Source organism: Poecilia reticulata, linkage group LG17, assembly GCF_000633615.1.
Source record: "Poecilia reticulata strain Guanapo linkage group LG17, Guppy_female_1.0+MT, whole genome shotgun sequence".
NCBI lineage: Eukaryota > Metazoa > Chordata > Actinopteri > Cyprinodontiformes > Poeciliidae > Poecilia > Poecilia reticulata.
In genome coordinates, this window is record NC_024347.1 from 9,172,965 (window position 1) to 9,187,128 (window position 14,164).

General features: G+C 40.4%; 1 protein-coding gene across 6 annotated transcripts in view; it reads right to left on the bottom strand.

The window, feature by feature from the left end:
- The window catches only part of LOC103479228 (disks large-associated protein 1-like), a 118,020-nt gene that overhangs the window by 31,360 nt on the left and 72,496 nt on the right, over nt 1–14,164 (bottom strand). For all 6 annotated transcript variants that reach the window (XR_001777506.1, XM_017310106.1, XM_017310104.1 and 3 more), the window contains 3 exons: nt 12,286–12,568; nt 9,705–9,829; nt 8,412–8,537 (listed from right to left, as the gene is read on the bottom strand). Coding sequence is in view for 5 of the 6 variants with exons in the window: in XM_017310106.1 (XP_017165595.1) it covers nt 8,412–8,537; nt 9,705–9,829; nt 12,286–12,568 (534 nt within the window). In the remaining variant the exon portion in view is untranslated. The remainder of the gene's footprint in view (nt 1–8,411; nt 8,538–9,704; nt 9,830–12,285; nt 12,569–14,164) is intronic.

A 14,164-nucleotide genomic window follows, 5' to 3' on the forward strand; every position in this document is an offset into this window, starting at 1 on the left:
GAGGGAAGTCTGGGCCTCCCTTCTGAAGCTGCTGCCCCCGCGACCCGACCTTGGATAAGCGGCAGAAAATGGATGGAAAGAAATTGTCACCAGAGTGACGTGTTCAGTTACCTGTTTTTCAACAAATTGACCTAATCCATCAATCTTGGCTTGGAAGTTTCTGACACATTGATATCAGTGTTCTGAATCAGGGTAATCAGAAACGGCTCTGCTGTGCACTTCCAGAGCGGAAACGCATGTAGTGTAAATCTATATTTACAGTACATTGTAGTGGAAAGGCCCACTTCCAAAGTCATTTTTATTAATGACTTTCATTGGCAAATACCAGGGCATGGAGAAGCAACTCCTTCCTTCCCAGCGACACATTCAGCCTCCAACAGTGAACTTGTTCCTCCAGCTCTGCTCATCTTGCTGTCAGACATTGTTTAGCTTTTCTCAGTAAAGGTCCTTGGCTCATGCCCATCAATATGATTTAGCATTTAATGTATCAGTCAAAAATACATCATGAAGAGGCAAAACAAATACACTATACTGATAAAAGTATTTGCTCACCTGCCTTGATTCACATATTGGAGGTGTGTTCACTTATTCCTTTAGTTCTTTTCTGCAGTTTGTGTGATCCAGCTCATTTCTTTTATTTTTAATTTGCACTTTTTTATTGACAATTTTTCCATACAAGTGTACATACAGACTTTACACTTTTTTCTTTTTCCAAATGTTCCATACTTATTATTCAAGAAAAGATGCATATACAATCTATACCTGCCTTAGACATAGCAATTTTGCCATTCTAGATAATATCCACTCTATCCATTCATTTGTTGATTAACAAAAAAGAAAAGAAAAAACAAAAAAAGAGAAAACAGAGCAAACAAAAAGATCCAAAATGTGTCTTTTCCCTCTTTCTCCTCGCTCTTCTCTTCCAAGTCATCACAATTTTAACTCTCTTCTCATCAGAAATGAACTGTAAGCAAACTATTTACAGTCTGTAGCTCTATAAGGGCTCCTGTAACCACACTATTAATCAATAAAGTCTGATCTCCATGGTGAAATAAAACCCTACCAATTTTTCCAATAATTCTTAAATTTTCCAGATTCTAATCTGATGGAAAACGTCAGCCTTTCCATAATATAAATATTATGCATTACATCAACCCAATCTTCCCTTTTAGGAGCTTCTGCCTTCAGCCATTTCCTAGTAATGGCTTTTTTGCTTGCTATCAACATAATTCTATACATATATCTATCGCCTGCTCTTGTGAGCCTTTCCATCCCTCTTCCCATATACAGATCCTCAAATGTAAGTGGAATATTCACCCCCAGTACTTTATCCATACAATTCTTTATGCCCTGCCAATAGGGTACCATGAAGGCACAATCCCAAAATACATGGAAGTGACCCGCTCTGTCTTTTACGCACTGCCTCCAGCATTTTGTATCTTGGTATTTTATTTGTGCTGGTGTACTGAAATATCTTACAATATTCTTCCAGCCAAACTCTCTCCATGAAAGGGAACAAGATGTTTTCCACTGTTGCTCACATATCTCTTCCCAGTTCTCCTGTGAAAGCCCACAATTAGCATCGTTTTCCCATCTTGCTTTTATGTATGTTGTATTACTTTTTTTTCCAATTTTCCAATCCAGTATACAGTTTTGAAATTATTTTTTTCCCCAAGTTTGATTCATTTGCTGAAATAAACATCTTAATTATACCAGATTCAAACTCAATTAAATTTATCCTTCTTAATAGTTCCTCTGTAAAGTGCCTCAATTGTAAGTGCCTGTAGAAATCCTTGTTGTTTAATTCATATTTATTCTTTATTTCTTCAGAGCTTTGTATAGTATTTTTCTTAACCATCTCCCAGAATATCTTTGGACCCTTTTCCCATTTACTAAATGTTTTGTCCGTTACATCAGGTTTAAAATCGGAGTCATGCGCTATCCACCTTAGTACTCTACTCTGCTCTGTCAACCCATATTTTAAAATAATTTCATTCCATATGTCAAGAGATAACCCCAGCCATGGATTCAACTCCTCCCTAAGGTGTTTTCTCAATTTGTTATGATTTATTATGGCTTGTAGAGGTATCGTGGGTGACATAGCACCTTCTATATCTTTCCATTTTGCAGTGTATAATGGATTGCTTATGTTCAGTAGAGTACTCAACTGTGCTGCTACATAGTAGCTCTTCAGACAGGGTAAGGCTAACCCCGTTTATCCTTCGATAACTGCAAAGTTCTAAATCTGACCCGTGGTTTTCTTCCTTGCCAAATAAATCTCGATATGATTTTATCCCATTCTGCAAAGTCTTTATCTGTCACCTCAACTGGGAGAGACATAAATAAATACAGTAACCTTGGTAACACAGTTGTTTTAATCATTTCTACTCTTGAGACTAAGCTTGTAAAGGGGATTAAACTCCACCTTCCCATATCGGACTTTATTTTCGACACCAAGGGGCTAAAATTTAAAGATTTTAGTTCGGATAAGTCATGGGACAGAAGCATTCCGAGGTATTTCAGAGATTTTGACTGCCAATCCCAACTAAATGTATTTTTAATGAATTGATCAGGTGAATAGTTGAAAGAGAGAACTTGGGTTTTCTTTGTGTTTAATTTGTAGCCTGACATCATCCCAAATTCATCCATTATATTGATTAGTGCTGGAAGTGACTTGCCTGGTTGAGATGGGTAAATCAAAACATCATCTGCAAATAATGCTATCTTTTGTTCTCCTCCGTCCATATGTATACCCTTTATATTTTTGTTTTGTTTTCTCCATTGGCTTAAAGCAGGCATGTCCAAAGTCCGGCCCGGGGGCCAAATGCGGCCCGTGGTCAAATTTCATCCGGCCCGGAGCCTCTGTCATAAAATCAATAACATCTGGCTAGCACGTAGAATTAATACGTTAGGCAGCAGTACTGTTACCAGCATAGGGCGTAGGTTACACACTAAATGCTGTTCCTCATTTACCCATTTACCCGGGTAGCAGCCCGTGTGACTCGGACCATTTGCAGCTGGAGCGCATTGAGCTGCAGGGTGACGCAGAGAACCAGCAGCTTTCTCTCGCAAACCTTTACCGACAGCTGGATAAGGACAGGTTTCGAGAAATTCGGTTTGGTAAGAAAATTCTAAACTTGTTTGGGTCGACGTTAGGGTTGCCACCTGTCAGAAATCAAAATAAGGGACGCGTCGTCCTAGTCTCATAGGGGGTGGGGGGGTGGCAGTTGGACGCAATATCGCAACACCGTGAGTGAAACAATGACTGGGGCAGCCTACTATATAAAGTACTCGGGGAAAACGTCTTTGTTATTACACGTACATATTTGTAGAATACGGAACAAATCGCGTCCCGTTTCGGTTCAATGTGGGACGCTACATTTAACAGTCAAATACGGCATGGTTCCCTATATTACGGGACGGGTTGCAACCCTAGTCRACGTATTTGTGTGAGAAGACATTCTCGATTGTGAACTTAAATAACGGACTCTCACATACGAGACATCTTGCGCATCAGTACCACTGCCTTTGAGCCAGACCTGACCTATGTGCCGCAGTCCAGATCTCAGTATCACATTAATGCAGGCAAGTCATTTGTCATTTACAATAAATCTCTGAATAAATTTTTTGGTTATTAAGATCAATATAAGTCATAAATTCAGACAAGTTTTCAGTTTTCACTCCAGAATAATAAACTTTTAAAAATCTGATCAACATTTACTAATATGTCATATTTCAAATGAGCCCTGCACTTGTTGATATGACTGTTACTTGTTATGTTTTCTGTTATTTTATTTAAAAATTCTGTAAATATTGAACTGCCATGGTGAGATATTTTTTTTATATTTCAAATGTAATTTGCACAATAGAATACAATTACTTCTGTTTAAAAAAGTTAGTGTTAAAAAAGTGAAGTTAAGTGAATATTCAATTGCATATGATATGCATGTTTCAAATGAACCAAAAGACATGCTTMAGATCGCTGAAATTAAAATAAAAAAGCAAATGTAAAACACAGAATGRCTTGCTGAAATGCGTTTAAATATATTGATGTTCTATGTAAAGAACATCCTCCAAGRTCGGCCCCCCTACATTTTTAACACACCAAATCTGGCCCCCTTTGCAAAAAGTTTGGACACCCCTGGCTTAAAGGTTCCAAATATATCGCAAATAACAGTGGGCTAATGGAGCAGCCTTGGCTGCATCCTCGATGTACTCTAAATGTATTTGAAAGGCTCCCATTAATTTTGATCCCAGCTGTGGGTTGGCAATGTAATGATTGAATAGTTTTGATAAATGTTTTGTTAAAACCGAATTGTTTTATCACCTTATATAGGAAGTTCCACCTGACGGAGTCAAAAGCTTTTTCTGCATCCAATCCTAATATTACTGCTTCTGTTCTTGTGTTAATAATCTTTTGCATTACCAGCAATGTGCGCCTAATATTATCCGTTGTCTGTCTTTTCTTTATAAATCCTGTTTGGTCCAAATCAATTATGTCCGGCAGAATTGCCTCTAGTCGTCTAGCCATGACTGCTGTAAATAGTCTATAGTCTAAATTTAGGTCACTAACTGGTCTATAGTTGGCACAATCTAATTGATCTTTTCCTTCCTTTGGAATAACCGCAATGAAAGCTTCCCTCCAGGACCTGGGTGTCTCTCCCTCTTTTAAGACCCAATTGAACGTATTTTTTAACAAGGGGATCAATGGTTTTCTTAGTAATTTATAAAATTCAGACGAGTATCCATCTGTCCCTGGAGCCTTGTTCRTTTTCAATCTTGAAATTTCTGAGTCTATTTCTTCTTCTGTAATCTCCTTTGTTAATATACGATTTTGATCTTCTGTTATTCTTGGTAAATTCAAAGATTCTAATAATGCATGTATTTGATTATCATTCTTAATTTCTTCTTGAGAATATAATTTTTTATAATAGTTTTCAAAACAATCTTGAATCTCTTCTGTCTTATATTTGATCAAATTAGAGGAGTCCCTGATTTTGAAGATATTATTATTTACCATTTGCTTTTTCATTTTATAAGCCAACAATTTAGCTGATTTACCTCCTCCTTCGTAATACCTTTGTTTTGTGTATAGAAGGTTTTTTTTAATCTCATCTTCCAAAGTGCAGTTTATCTCTGTTTGTATTCTTTTAATTTCTTGAGATTTTTTTTCATCCAGAGAGAAGCTTTTGTGTTGCTTTTCTAATTCTTTTAATTCCAATTGTAATTGTCTAAGTTTACCCTGTTTTTTCCTTTTTAAGTATGCTGATTTGGCAATTAGCTTCCCTCGAATTACTGCTTTGCATGCATCCCACAGCGTAGCTGGGGATACTGCCCCATTATTATTTTCCTTTACATATATATCAATTTCTTTCTCAAGTTCTTCCTTCATATTCCCCTGTAATAAGCCTGCATTTAGTCTCCACATTGTTGTTTTTGTTTCTTTTGACAATTCCAGGATGATATAAACTGGACTATGATCTGATACATCCCTTACTCCAATGTCACAATTTTCCACTCTGTATCTATCCTTATTATACATAAAGAAATAGTCGATTCTTGAATAAATTGAGTGAGGCGGTGACCCTTTGAAAGCCATGATGGAACCCTGCCCAAAGGGACGTCCTCTCCCTGCCAGAGGGAGTGGACACTTCTCGTTGCAGTTAGCTTTGTTCATGTTTGCACCACCGTTGCAATGTCCACAAAAAAAAGGGGGAGGATTCCAAATGAAAAAACTCCCTCAGGAAATAATAATAAAAAAAAATAATAATTCTGTTAGCTTGACCAGAGTCATCATTCCCTAAGCCCTGGCTTTTCCCTTCAGACTTGAATAGACTCATCCAAAAAACAAACTAAAGATCTTAAATACCTCATTTTAAAAGGCAGTGGTCCTTAAATCTCATCCTGACTTCTCCTAAACATTGCAATCGTTGTTTGTATCTTTCTATTGTCTCTCTCTGTGTCTGTCCTCCTTTCTTGGCCTCGATGGTTTTCCAAGTCAGGTGTCTGATCTTCTCCAAGTTGTTCTCCCCCGGTCTGGTCTCCGCCACCTGCAGCCTTTGTTCCACCATGTCTTTGGTCGCCTCCTCAGCCGTGTTGTAGATCCGCGTCTCTCCCTCATAGAAAACACGCAGTCTCGCCGGGAATGGCGTCTGGAACCGTATGTTCTTCTCCCGCAAGACTTTTTTCGCCTCTGTGTATTCCTTTCGTTTCTTCAGCACTTCCGGGGCCAGAAAAACTTTCTTCCCCTTGTACATGAATCCCTTCTTCTGCCATGCCTTCTTTAAGATCTCTTATTTCACCCTGAAGCTCATAAACTTTACCACTATCGATCTCGGTGGTGATTCCGGGGAGGGACACGGCGGCAGAGCACGATGGGCTCTCTCTATCTGGAAGGGAAAAGATGGCGGCAGCTCCAGCTTTTCTCAGAAGTTTCTCAACAAATTCCGTCATCGAACCTGCGCCGTTCTCTGCTCCCTCCTTAAGACCATGAATCCGTACATTCTCCCTCCTTGAACGTCCTTCCTGATCCACAAGCCGTGTTTCGAACCGTTTCTGTAGCTCCAGGAGCTCCACTGTAGCTTCCTCAATGTGTTGCAAACGCTTCTTCTATCCGGTTCTCTACTTTATCAATACGGCTGTTAGCTACTTTAATCTCTTCCTTAATTCCTTTCAGAGCATCAGAGCTCTCTTTACGGAAGTCTTGCAGTTCCTGGAGAATAGTTTCCAAATTTGCCATGTTAAAGTCGGAACAGACCTCTGTGGTTCGAGTCTTTGTGTTCAGCTCTGGGTCATTTGTTGCTTCTTTAGCTGAGTCAGCTAGCTTCAAAGCTAACGTTTCGTTACTGTCGACCTCTCTGTCGTCTAACTCGGGTTTTTGAGACTTTCTGCCGTATTTCCTTCTAGTCATAGTAAATGGCCCTTTTTAAATATTATCTTTCGAACTTTTGGTTAAAAAATTATCAAATTAATCGGGCTTACAAATATCTGGGTCGAGGAGCTCGCCTTTTAAGCTGCCGCCATGATGGTGTTCTCGGAAGTTCCCGATCCAGCTCATTTCTGCAGACCTGCAGCTTGTTTCCACTTCATCAGGTGGACCTGGAAGTCAGCATGTCAGTGCCTGAGTGCTAACCAGTAGTAGTAAAACTCCAGGCCCTCTGATTTCTAAGTGTCTCCTAGTGTAGCTTCTCGTCTTTCTCACCCGCGTTATTTCCTCGTGCAGGTTACCTGAACTGATCCCGGGATCTGGATGTCCCCTGGTTACATTTCCACTCCTATTCTTTTCAAGACTCAACAGCTGGCCTTCCCCAATCCACTTGCTTCCCCAAACCCTGTCTGCCCTCCCACAATACGATCACATGGATGCTGGTACTGGTTTCCGCCTAGGGACTGTTCTTCTGGAGCGCGTCTCTTCACAATTCTCAATTTATTAAACATCCTTATATTCTTCTTCTTCTACGAGTGTTTTGCATGTGGGTTAAACCTATCTTCAAAACCAACATGACACACATGCGCTTAATTGACATTATGTATGTCAATTATGTATATTGAAGCATTCAGAGTTCCTTTCACTCCCCCAGATGGGGAAACACGATTTGTAACTCAAGAGAACGCGCCTCCACTGCTCTAGAGTCCAGTGGCAGCGTGCTTTACACCACTGCATCCAATCCTTTACATTGAACTTGGTGATGTATGGCTTGGATGCAGCTGCTCCACCATGGAAACCCATTCCATGAAGCTCTCTGCGTACTGTTCTTGAGCTAATCTGAAGGCAGCATGAAGTTTGGAGGTATGTAGTGACGGACTCTGCAGAAAGTTGGTGACCTCTTCTCATTATGACCTTAAGCATTCGCTGACCTCGTTTTGTCAGTTTTCGTGGCCTACCACTTTGTGGCTGAGTTGCTGTCATTCCCAAAAACTTTCATTTTCTTATAACAGAGCTGAAAGTTGACTGGAATATTTGGGAGAGAGGAAATTTCAAGACTACATTTGTTGCACAGGTGGCATCCTATCACAGTTCCACACTGGCATACACTAAGCTCATGAGAGGAACTCATTCTTTCAAAATGTTTGTAAAAACAGTCTGCATGCTGAGGCGCTTCACTTTATACACCTGTGGCCATGGAAGTGATTAGAACACCTAATTCTGATCATTTAGATGGGTGAGCAAATACTTTTGACAATATAGGGTATGTAAGTCACATCTCAGTATAAGTCGCAGGACCAACCAGGCTGTGAATGCACAGTATTCATAATCTCTCCAAACTCAGTTCTTCTTTTTGCAAGTAGTACACATTTTCAAGACATTAAATTATGATACAAGTAGTTATGTCCAAAACTCTCGACCAAATAAATTGGCTGTGAAATCATTCTCATATCTTACTTTACAATCATAACATACAATCACAAACCTGAGCGTTAGCAGCTTCTATGGCAGCTGTCAAGGCCTTCATGCTGTCAATACTCTCTGTTGAGTTGCTGAGCCCTGACTGGATTGTCATGTCTCCTCTGGGCCCTTCATCTTCCATATAGGCATCCTGGTTGGTTTAAGAACAAAAAGACAATTTCTGTCACTGGCAAGTATTATGTTGGATATAGAATAAATAGCATTCTGTTTTTACCACTGGCATATCAAAAGTGTACTGTTGTACATTATGCTGATTTAGACATATTTTGGTAGGAGAAGCAGAAGCCTTGATTTGCAGGAGCAGATTTTTACCATGATGTATTCAGGTTTTCATAATCATCCATCCATTTTCTTACACCCTTGTCCCTCAGTGGGGTCAGGAGGTTTGCTGGTGCCCATCTCCAGCTGACGTTCTGGGCGAGAGGCGGGGTCACCCTGGACAGGTCGCCAGTCTGTCGCAGGGCAAAACCGAGACACACAGGACACACAACCATGCACACACACACTCACACCCAGGGACGATTTGGAGAGGCCAATTAACCTGGCAGTCATGTTTTTGGACTGTGGGAGGAAACCGGAGTACCCGGAGAAAACCCACGCATGCACAGGGAGAACATGCAAACTCCATGCAGAAAGACCCCAGGCCGGGAATCGAACCCAGAACCCCCTTGCTGTAAGGCAACAGCTCTACCAACTGCGCCACTGTGCAGCCCCTTTTTCATAATCATGAAGGTTTAAAAGAAGTCATTTTGCAATGGCATCTTTACTGGTCTCTTAAAAAAACAATAAGGTAACTCCAGCTCATTTGACCAACAGGGACTTGAATCACATTACACAAGATCTTAGATCACTGCTCTGGTTCTGTTTGATAAGTGACATATTTTTTTTTTCACATTTTGAAATTTTGATATTGTTCTGTAAAGCACCAAAAGGTATTGGCCCAAAAATAATTTCTAAATCACTGGTCAGATTTGAACTGTGTAGATCCTTCAGGTCTTCAGGAATCTGTTTACTCAGAGTGGGAGGGAAGTGTGAAGGATAAAAAGAAAAAAAAACAGGAAGTAATGAATAACAGCGCAAAAATCTGAAGAGACAACATAAATATATGTGGCAGATATTGGGTTGCTTGTTTTCGTTTGTGAAAATGTTTTGTACCACAATACAAAGTGACGTTCTGTTGATGGTAAACAATACTCCCCAACTCTCTCCCCACATTAACACAAAGCATGATGGAAGAAGGTGAATGTCTGAAATCAGTCTCTGTGTAGTGCATCACTACTGTTGCAGTGATCAGTACCTGTGCAGACTCTGTGCTGCTTTGGGCTGTAATGGAGATATATGGCTTGGAGGCTGTAGAGCAGGTGGAGGTCCGTGGTGGCACTGGTGGAGGGGTTTTCTTATAGGTAGTAATGCAAGACGATACTATAAAAAAACAGAAGGTAGGACAGAACAAAAAGAGAAGAAATTAGTTATATAAATTGTTGTGACCAAAAAATAAAATTTTTTTTTGGTCACAAAAAAAGTTTCCAACAACCCATTTTTTCCACTTAACCAGCAGAATATATATTTTCACCAACTAAAAAAGATATTCTGTCACACTGTATCTAAAAGTGTGACTAATGAATATTGTTATGCTAACAGATGTGGTCAAAAAGCAAAAACATTGGAGTGAATACAGCAAGCACACTCAGTGAACAAAATCCACAAATTTTCTGCATCTTCCCAGCGAAGGTCATCTGACTGATATTATAATGCACTAATGTTCACATTTACTTTTTTTTTTTTTTTTACTTTATTTTACTGTATGTGTAGCACAATTCATTTTGCTAACCATCTTTATCTTTCAAACTCAACATGAGCTGAACTTCTCCTCTTGTACCTTATTGATGTTCATTTTAGTTTCTTTTAACTTATTTGCACTTCACCTCTCATCCAACAACAATATTATTATTATTATTATTATTATTATTATTATTATTATTATTATTATTATTATTATTATTATAGCATGAATAATGAATATGTCCATTTCTAATCTCATAGTAGAAACATGACTTGGATGCCAAGTTCAAACTTGACATCTAAGTCACAGCTCACTTCAACTATACAACATTTAGATGAAGTGAGTTGTTAGTGGCTACAATATGTTGTTGTTGTTGTTGTTGAAGTGTGTTGTGCTTTTAATACATTTTTTGTTGCGTGTACACAGAGCTGCATGGGAAGCTGACATTGATCTGACACTGACATGCAGCTCATGGCTTTTGGCCAAGATGTGGATGAATGTGTCTGAAGTCAATAAATGGCAGATGCTCTCTTCACAAGGCCATGTTCCCTACTCATTAAATCTAACAGAGAAAAAAAACATTCCAGTGTTTTGGGGTCTTTTCCTAATAAAATTCAACCTCATTGATCATGACAGAAAATAGTTCAGAAATGTAAAAAGTTCTTCAGACAGCTTGGGCCTCATGAATAACAAAGTGCACAACTTGCATAGTCGGGTTTCTATAAAGAGCCTCAGTGTTATGAGTCCTGTCTAGGTTATTGTTCAGGTGAACACCCAGGTATTTGAAGAGTACATTATCTCAGTGTTCACTCCCTGGATGTTCACCAGCGTCAATAAGGGGGGTGCGCCTGCAGAAATCCACCATCAGTTCCTTGGTTTTCCCCGTGATAATCAAGAGTTGGTTCTGCTGGCTCCAGTCCATTGTCTGTACTATGAGTCGTCCTGACCTGTGATGAGGCCGTCTATGGCAGTCATCACAGAGGTTTTGCAGATGGCAGTGTGGAGAATTGATGGAGAAGTCTGCAGTCCATACTGCAGACACAGGGACACAGCTGTGGGTGGCCAGTGAGGTAGTCCGGTATCCACTGGCACATGTGGTGGTCTACTCCTGACAGCTCCAGCTTGTCCCCAGAAGTCCTGGCTAGATTTTGTGCAATGGATCCACTAAAGACCTCAGCAGGAGGCATAGATGATTGAGCATGAGCCTCTATTGATCCACGGCTTGTAATTGGAGAAACACCATAACTGCCTGATGGGGACAATGTTGTCCACACAGAAGTCAATGCAGTCCATGACGCTGTTGATGTTCTCCCCAAGAGGAGGACAGAACTCTTCCCACACAGAAGAGCTCTTTGCTCTTCCTACTGTGTGGAAACTAAAGAAGTTAGAGCTTCTGAGTTCCCCAGGGGAGAGGGAGGTGATGAACTGTATGCCTTGTTGGTGTTAACATGAAGTAGATCCGGTGTGTTGGTATTTCTGGTGTCCCCAGTGATCAGAAAGGGGACCTGTGAGTGATGTTTTTGGAGTCTGCTGGTGGAAGTGTGGATGACATCCCAGGCCGCAGCAGAGTTAGCAGAGTTCACATGCTATCGTAATAACGTGAAAATTCCAGAGGAAGATAATGCAGCCTCATACAAACATCAAGCAGTTCGATGTCCTTACTTCAGAGCATTTCTTTGTTGGTTACACCACCTGTCGTTCACAAACACAGCCAGATCCCCTCCTTTCTTCTTACTGCTCTCCCTGGTTCTGTCTGAAAGCTGTCCATGTTTACATGCGAGTCCAAAGTTGCATGTTTCTCATTCAGGCAGATGAGGCAGAACTTCTGGTAGCTCCTTTGATGGAATGTTGTTGCTGCCAGCTCATCCACTTTGATGGGAAGAGATCTCACGTTTCCCATTATGATGGATAAAATCTTCTGTTTCAGTTGCAACAGCCAATGCATCTCGTATCTTTTCCTTTTCATGTCTCTTCCCTTAACTGTCACCCTCAAAATGATTACATGTAAGTCAATGTGTTCATGAGGACAAGAACCACATTATTTTCTTTTGAAAACTGGTATCAAAAATCCAAGCTAATGTATATTGCCACTCACCTGTGCTGCTTTGGATGGTCCTGACAGTTGTGGCAGTTGTGCGTGGTGGTGAGGATGGAAGTAGCAGCAGAGGTCTTCCTCCTGGTCCTTCATCCTCTGAGGCACATCCTTGGTCAATTGCCCTCACATAACTGGGGCTACGCATACGGAAGCAACCTGGCATAGGTAGGGTGTCCATAGTTTCCAAGCTATCCATGCCTGCATCCATAGCTTGAGATTGCATCTCGCTATAGACTTGCTCACATACTTGCTCAATCTGCCCATTCACTTCAACCTCACTCAGCTATAGAAAAGAAAGAAAGAGGGCAGAAGGGGCACATAGGGTGAGTGTGGGGGGTTGGGTGGACCAGTAAAATTCCAGCCAATATATCTTACATGGCAATATCCATGTGACTTTTTTTGATTACTCCCACACAGATACATTTCTATAAAATGATGTTGGAACTAACAGATCAGAAATTTTCTGTTTAATAAACAATACTAAAACAAAATCTTTTCAATAAATGGAATTCCTGCATAATAATACTCTATGTAATATTTTTACTTTCAATAGTCCACATGTTAAAGATAGGGATGTCTCAATTGCATCCCAGGTGTCACCTGAGTCACGTGTCACACTGATTTTAAAAGATTAATATAGGAAGTCCATGCTAACCCCAGATCCTGATACCTGCTGCAGGTCTGCTCTCTGTGATCATATCAGCTACAACCTCCCGTAAGAGGTTGTACCTGTCCCATCTTTCATGCCCAGTTACTAATTACAACAACCATGTTAAGACCTTACAAAATTGCAATATAGCTCCTCCTTTTTGTCTTATTGATCAAATCTGGCTTTTTGGCTGGGTAATGGTCACTGACCTCACACAGATAGAAGTGATGCAGTTTAAATCCTAGTCAACCCAGAACAAAGCATTCATTTCAATCATCCATCCATTATCTAAACTTTTATCCTTCTGGGATAGAGAGGGGGGCTGGTGCCTTTTTTCCAGCATTCAATGGATGGGTACATCTGGGACAGGTCGCCAGTCCATTGCAGGACAACACAGAGACAGACAGGAAAAACAACCATGTGCACACACACTCACACCTAGAATTTAGAGAGACAAATTAATCGTCATGGTAAGTGACCTAGGAAGTCCATGTAGTTAGCAGAGAACATGCAGACTCCCTGCAGAAAGACCCCCGGCCGGGACCTGAACCCAGGACTTTCTTGCTGCAAGGCAACATTGCAACCACTGTGCACTCAGTTAAATTAATTTAAATGCAAAAATATTTGGCACCAGGACACCCTAGATCACAGTTTGATGATCGATTTTGTCATCACTCAGCTATACGGTGATGAACTATTTTGGACATGGTCATTTTGCAGTATATTATGCTATCCACAGACTAACTTCGAGGCAAATTACTACGCTTAAAAAATCAAGCCACACGAAGAAGATATTGACATTAGTACACATGGCCTTCCTGCTCGTTAGCAGGTGACAAGAGCAGGATGTACAACTTAATCCAGGACCGAACAAATCCGCTGATGCCAGTATCGAAGGGCTCCTTACTGTTAAGAAAATATATTTAAAATAAGCTAGTTTTAAAATTTAACATGACTTGATTGAAATAGCCTAATTATAGTTTTAAAATTTATAACTTATTCTGGCCTATTGATCTTTATTTTACCTGTAGTTAAGGCAGATTGTTTGCCTAGATCTCTGATCTGCTCTTTGTCTGGGAAACAATCAGTAGGAAGTTCCAACATTTCACACTGATCCATGAAACAGCAGGAGGTCGGAGAAGCTCTCCTTAGACAATGGGAGCAAATGGCTTTAGAGAGAGGGTCAGAGACAGGTCCTGGTTGGATGAGCAAAGATACGCCTTATTTGAA